At 40.1% G+C, this 5,387-nt stretch overlaps 1 protein-coding gene across 1 annotated transcript; it reads right to left on the minus strand.

Moving 5' to 3' along the window:
* Window positions 1-4,641: 4,641 nt before the first annotated feature.
* LOC109210551 lies at window positions 4,642-5,164 on the minus strand. The gene is made up of 2 exons (XM_019373977.1): window positions 4,817-5,164; window positions 4,642-4,725 (listed from the first exon to the last, which is right to left on the minus strand). The coding sequence occupies exons 1-2, from the start codon at window positions 5,162-5,164 to the stop codon at window positions 4,642-4,644; spliced, it is 432 nt and encodes a 143-aa protein (XP_019229522.1).
* Window positions 5,165-5,387: the final 223 nt, after the last annotated feature.

The raw sequence follows: 5,387 nt of genomic DNA on the forward strand, positions 1-5,387 counted from the left end.
AATGTCCGCACGTAGCATATAGCATGATCACATATAAGACAATGCATCTCTCTATACTCGGGGCTTTAAAACAATTCGGTCATAGCATTCTTGGCCCCGAATAACTACACAAGTAATTATTATACACCAAGACTCTATGAAAAACGTAAAAAGTAAAAAAAGAATACAATACACTACAATTGCAAGCATATAGACAATCACATACAACCCTCGTGAACGACTCGTGCACGCGCACGCGCGACATTCGTGCTGCATCATGCAGGTCATGACATTCATGTGGAGTGCGCAACACAACCATGGTGGTGTTCGGAAGCACTCCCTAACACCCCAAACTTATGTCTTAGCATAAACAAACAAAGCTCGGCTACTCAGACTTCACTGGCAATCGAAAATTGTCAGTCAAGCATTTTGTCGAACACATGGTGTGCCACAATTTCATTCAAGCTTTTCAAACAACCGGGAAAGATCCATACCCTCCCAAATTCAACAAGGTGATGGGGCTTTTAGTTTTTTACCTCGGGTGAAATCATCAAACACGATAATTTCACCCCAATTCTTACACACAATTTGTCAACCAAGTTATGTAGTCTCATCAAACCATGGGGAATATAGGGAAGGGAAAATCAAAATGGGGAAGGGGGTTAGTGGGGTGAGACAACAAAGGGATTAGGAAGAGAGAAAGGGAGATAATTAAGCAAAGTAAAAAAAGACTTATCTGGGCAGAAGTAAGCGAGAGAGCGTGAGAGAGAGAAAGACGGGTGAGAGAGAGAGAGCTGGGCATGGGGAATTCATTGGGAGAGAGAGAGAGAGCTAGGGCGGAAGGATTTTTTTTTGTTTTGTTTTGTGTTTGTTTTGAGTGTTTTAGTACTTAGGGTATGCTGGTTTATAAAATAGAGAGATGGGTCCTGTTGGGTTGGGTTTATATGGTGGGGTATTTTATTTTAGTTGGGTAAACGGGTCGGGAGGTGAGAGGGACGGGGTTTGGTCGGGTCGCGGGTTAAGGGAAAAAAGAAATAAAAAAAACTTACATGGGCATTTTGATTAGCGTCAGGCGCCGTTTGGGACGCCTTTGACCGATATGCTCCTTACCTGTTTGGTCATTAGCGTTTTGTTCTGTGCCTTGCGCCCAATTGAGCGCGGAACTCTAATTATTTTTTAATTCAGGTTACGCTGTTAATCCCGAGCCATTGTTCATCACATTGAAATACGTGTTCTAATACCTACCTGCAATTACATGACACAAACAACTGCACAAAATTGTTAAAACACTACTCTAACTAAAAAAACTAAAAACTTACCAAAAGTAATAAAAATTGGGTTGCCTCCCAACAAATGATTGATTTAATGTCGCGACACGGCGCGGTTACTCACGATCATGGTTCATTCAACACATGGGGTTCACTCAAATATATAACCGATATGACTTTTTCCTCATTGCGCATGCCAAGGTAATGTTTCAACCTTTACCATTTGACTGTGAACTTGCATGCTCCATCTTCCGACTCAATTGCAATTACTCCTGTAAGATGTATCTCTAGAACAAGAAATGATCCTGACCATCTTGACTTCAACTTGCCCGGAAACAATTTCAGTCTAGAATTGTACAACAATAACAAATCTCAAGGTTTAAAATTTTGATTATTATTGTCATGGATCATTTTCATCCTCTCCTTGTATAGACTTATGCTCTCAACAGCATGGTAGAGGAACTCATCGAGCTTCTGCAAATCTGTGACTCTATTTGTACCCGCAGCTTCCATATCGAGATTCAATTGCCTCAATACCCACAAAGGTCTATGCTCCAACTCTATGGATAATTAACATACCTTCCCAAACACCACTTTATAAGGCGACATACCAATCAGAGTTTTGACAGCGGTGCAATAAGCCTAGAGTGTATCATCTAACTTTCTCGCCTAGTCTGTTCTTATAGCATTCACGGTATTTGTCAAAACACTTTTTATTTCTCTATGACACCTCCACTTGCCCGCTTGTTTGTGGGTGATATGGAGTGGCCACCTTGTGGAAAACACCATATTTATCTAATTAATTTGTGAAGGCTCGGTTGCAAAAGTTGGTGCCTATCACTGATTATTGCCCTTGATGTGCCAAACTGGGTGAAGATGTTCTTTCTCAAAAAACTAATGACTCCCTTTGCTTCATTTGTAGGGAGTGACACAGCTTCCACCCATTTTGACAAATAGTCCATAGCTACCAGTAAGTATTTGCTGCCATATGAGCTGACAAAAGGTCCCATGAAATTGATTCCTCCATACATCGAACACTTCCACCTCCTAATTTGTGTTCATGGCCATCTCATGTTGACGAAAAATATTCTCAGTATGTTGACATTCATCACAGCCTTTATCTAGAAGTATGCATCCTAGAACAAAGTCGACCAGTACAAGCGCGACTCTAACACCTTAGCAGCAGTCCTTATCCCTCCAAAATGGCCACCATATGGTGAAGTGTGATAATCCTGCAAAATAGAAGACTGATATATATTGGGGATACACCTCCGGTTAATGTTATCAAACAAATCCTGAACAAATAAGGCTCATCCCAAGAATATATGCAACAATGACGAAAGAACTTTTTCTTTTGCACAGAGGACAAGTCATAGGGAAAAATACCGCTCACCAGATAGTTTGAAATATTTGCATACCATGGCACCACCTCGAGGCTTGTCACTAAGAGATCATCTGGAAAAGTCTCCACAATCTTTTCTATCTCAACCTTCTTTTAGGCTCCTTCAAACCTGGATAGGTGATCAACCACTTGGTTCTCTATTCCTTCAAGCCTTCAAAGATGATCAGCCACTTGGTTCTTTGTTCCCTTTCGATCACAGATTTTCAAATCAAATTCTTGCAGTAGTAACACCCAGCAAATCAGAAGAGACTTTGACTCCTTCTTCTCAATTATGTACATGATATCAACATGTATCAGTATAAATAATTACCTTTGAGCCCATCAGGTATGACCTAAATTTGTCAAATGCGAACACCACTGCTAGCATATCCTTCTCGGTCACTTTGTAGTTTAGTTGGGTGCCACTCAAGGTTCTACTTGCATAGTAGATTAGATGCATGACTTTATCTTTTTGCTACCCAAGAACTACTCCCACAACATAGTCGCTTGCATCAAACATCAGCTCAAAAGGTTGCCTCCCAGTCTAGTACAATTATGATTGGTGCAGTCACTAGCCTCTTCTTCAACTCCTCAAAAGCTACCTTGCAATCATCAGAAAACACAAATATGTGATCTCTTTCAAAAAATTTACGCAAGGGGTTAGCGATTTTGGAAAAACCTTTTATAAATCGCCTATAGAAACCGGCATGACCAAGGAAACTTCTTATTGCTTTGGTAGAAGTGGGCAGTGGCAACTTCTCTATCACATCAACTTTAGAACAGTCCACTTCAATGCCCTTACTTGACACTAGGTGTCCCAAGACTATACCTTCTTGTACCATAAAATGGCACTTTTCCCAATTTGGCACCAGATTAATCTCCATACACCTCTTCAGCACTCTTCTCAGATTTACAAGGCAGTCATCGAGCGAGTTTGCCACCACTGCAAAATCATCCATGTAAACCTCCATTGTATACTCTACTATCTCAGTAAAGATGGCCATCATGCACCTTTGGAATATGGTAGGTGCATTGCATAGGCCAAATGACATTCTCCGGAAAGCATGGATTCCTTATCGACAAATGAACGACATTTTCTCTCTATCCTCCGGGGCAGTATAGATCTAGTTATACCCCGAGTATCCATCCAAGAAGCAAAAGTGGGACCTCTCTGCTAATCTATCAAACATCTGATCAATGAATGGCAAAGGAAAATGGTCTTTTCGGGTGGCCTTGTTCGATCTTCTGTAGTCCATATAGATTCGCCATATTGTGACTATTCTTATTGACACAAACTCATTGTTCTCGTTTTGCACCAGAGTCATTCCACCTTTCTTTGAAACACATTGAATTGGGCTCACCAAAGTTATTGTCTGAGATGGGGAAAATGATGCCCGAATCTAATCACTTGATTACCTCTTTTTTCACCACTTCTTTTATATTTGGGTTCAGCCTTCTATGATGTTCTTTGGAAGATTTGTGTCCATCTTTCAGAAGAAATTTATGCAAACAGAAGGCCGGGCTAATATCATTTATGTTTGCAATAGTCCAATAAATTGTAGTCTTGCACTCTTTCAAAATTTGCAAAAGTTATTCTGCCTACACATTTAACAAAACAGATGAGATAATAACAGGTAAAGTCGAAATAGGTCCAAAGAAAGCATACCTGAGGTTAGATGGTACCAGTTTCAGCTCCAATTGTGGTGGCTCTGTGATTGATGGCTTAGCAGGAGGGGTCTTTCTTTCTTTTATGTGTAAGGGATCGAATTCGAGCTCTCTTTTTCAGTACCTTTAGCCTTTAAGAGCCAAAATCCACTCTACCAAGTCCTAACTATCTACCGCTTTAAAGTTCATGAGGCAGGCTACTAGTGGATCTTTTGCATTAAGTGTCTCATCTTCCTGTTCCATGATCACATCCACTGCTTCAATCAGAGAGCAATTGGCAAAACTCACTGAGTCGTGGCACATACTTTTGCACATTAAATATTATTTCTTCATTATTTAGTCTCATCTTTAACTCCCAGTTTCACAATCAATCAGAGCTCTCTCTGTGGACAAGAACTTCCTTCCAAAAATTATTGGAATCTCCTCATCAACCTGGCATTCCAGAATGACAAAAATCTATCGGAAACACAAACTTTTCGACCTGCACAAGTACATCGTGAAGTATACCCGATGGCCTCTTCACCATTCGATCGGCTAGCTGTAATAACATATATGTGAGTCTGTCTCTTCCAAGGCCTAACTTTTTATCGATAGACAAGGGCGTCAAGTTTATGCTCGCCCCCAAATCACACAATGCTTTAGCGAATGTATAGCTACCTATAGTGTAAGGAATTGTGAAACTACCTGGGTCTGATAACTTCTTAGCTACATGTCTTGTTACAATAGCACCACAGGTCTGAGTCAATGTCACAGTCACCAAGTTATGAAAGTTGAACTTGTGAGATATCAAGTTCTTCATAATTTTTGCATATCCTGGCATCTCTCGCAAGACATCTATCAGTGTAATGTTCAACTGAATCTGCTTCAACATCTCCACGAACTTTTGTATTGCTCATCCTTCTGATCATCAATTTGAGTGTAAAATATTAAATATCAGGCAAATGAGCAATTTAAAATGTTTAAGGCTAGGATTCTAGCAAAGTAATATAGCTAAAAGGAGGGTCTAGACTATCATGATACTTTCTCACATATTGTCAAAAATGGTAACAATAAGGTTAGTGATAGGTCTTGCAATCTCCAAATATTAGAATTTA

This window comes from Nicotiana attenuata, unplaced genomic scaffold (genome assembly GCF_001879085.1).
Source record: "Nicotiana attenuata strain UT unplaced genomic scaffold, NIATTr2, whole genome shotgun sequence".
Taxonomy (NCBI): domain Eukaryota; kingdom Viridiplantae; phylum Streptophyta; class Magnoliopsida; order Solanales; family Solanaceae; genus Nicotiana; species Nicotiana attenuata.

Bases quoted from the DNA above. Each gene is read 5' to 3' on its own strand.
- LOC109210551 (XM_019373977.1), bottom strand. From the start codon at position 5,164: ATGTTGAAGCAGATTCAGTTGAACATTACACTGATAGATGTCTTGCGA. The intron at 4,726-4,816 runs GTGAAGAGGCCA...CTGGAATGCCAG, and splicing joins TACAGCTAGCCGATCGAATG to GTTGATGAGGAGATTCCAAT.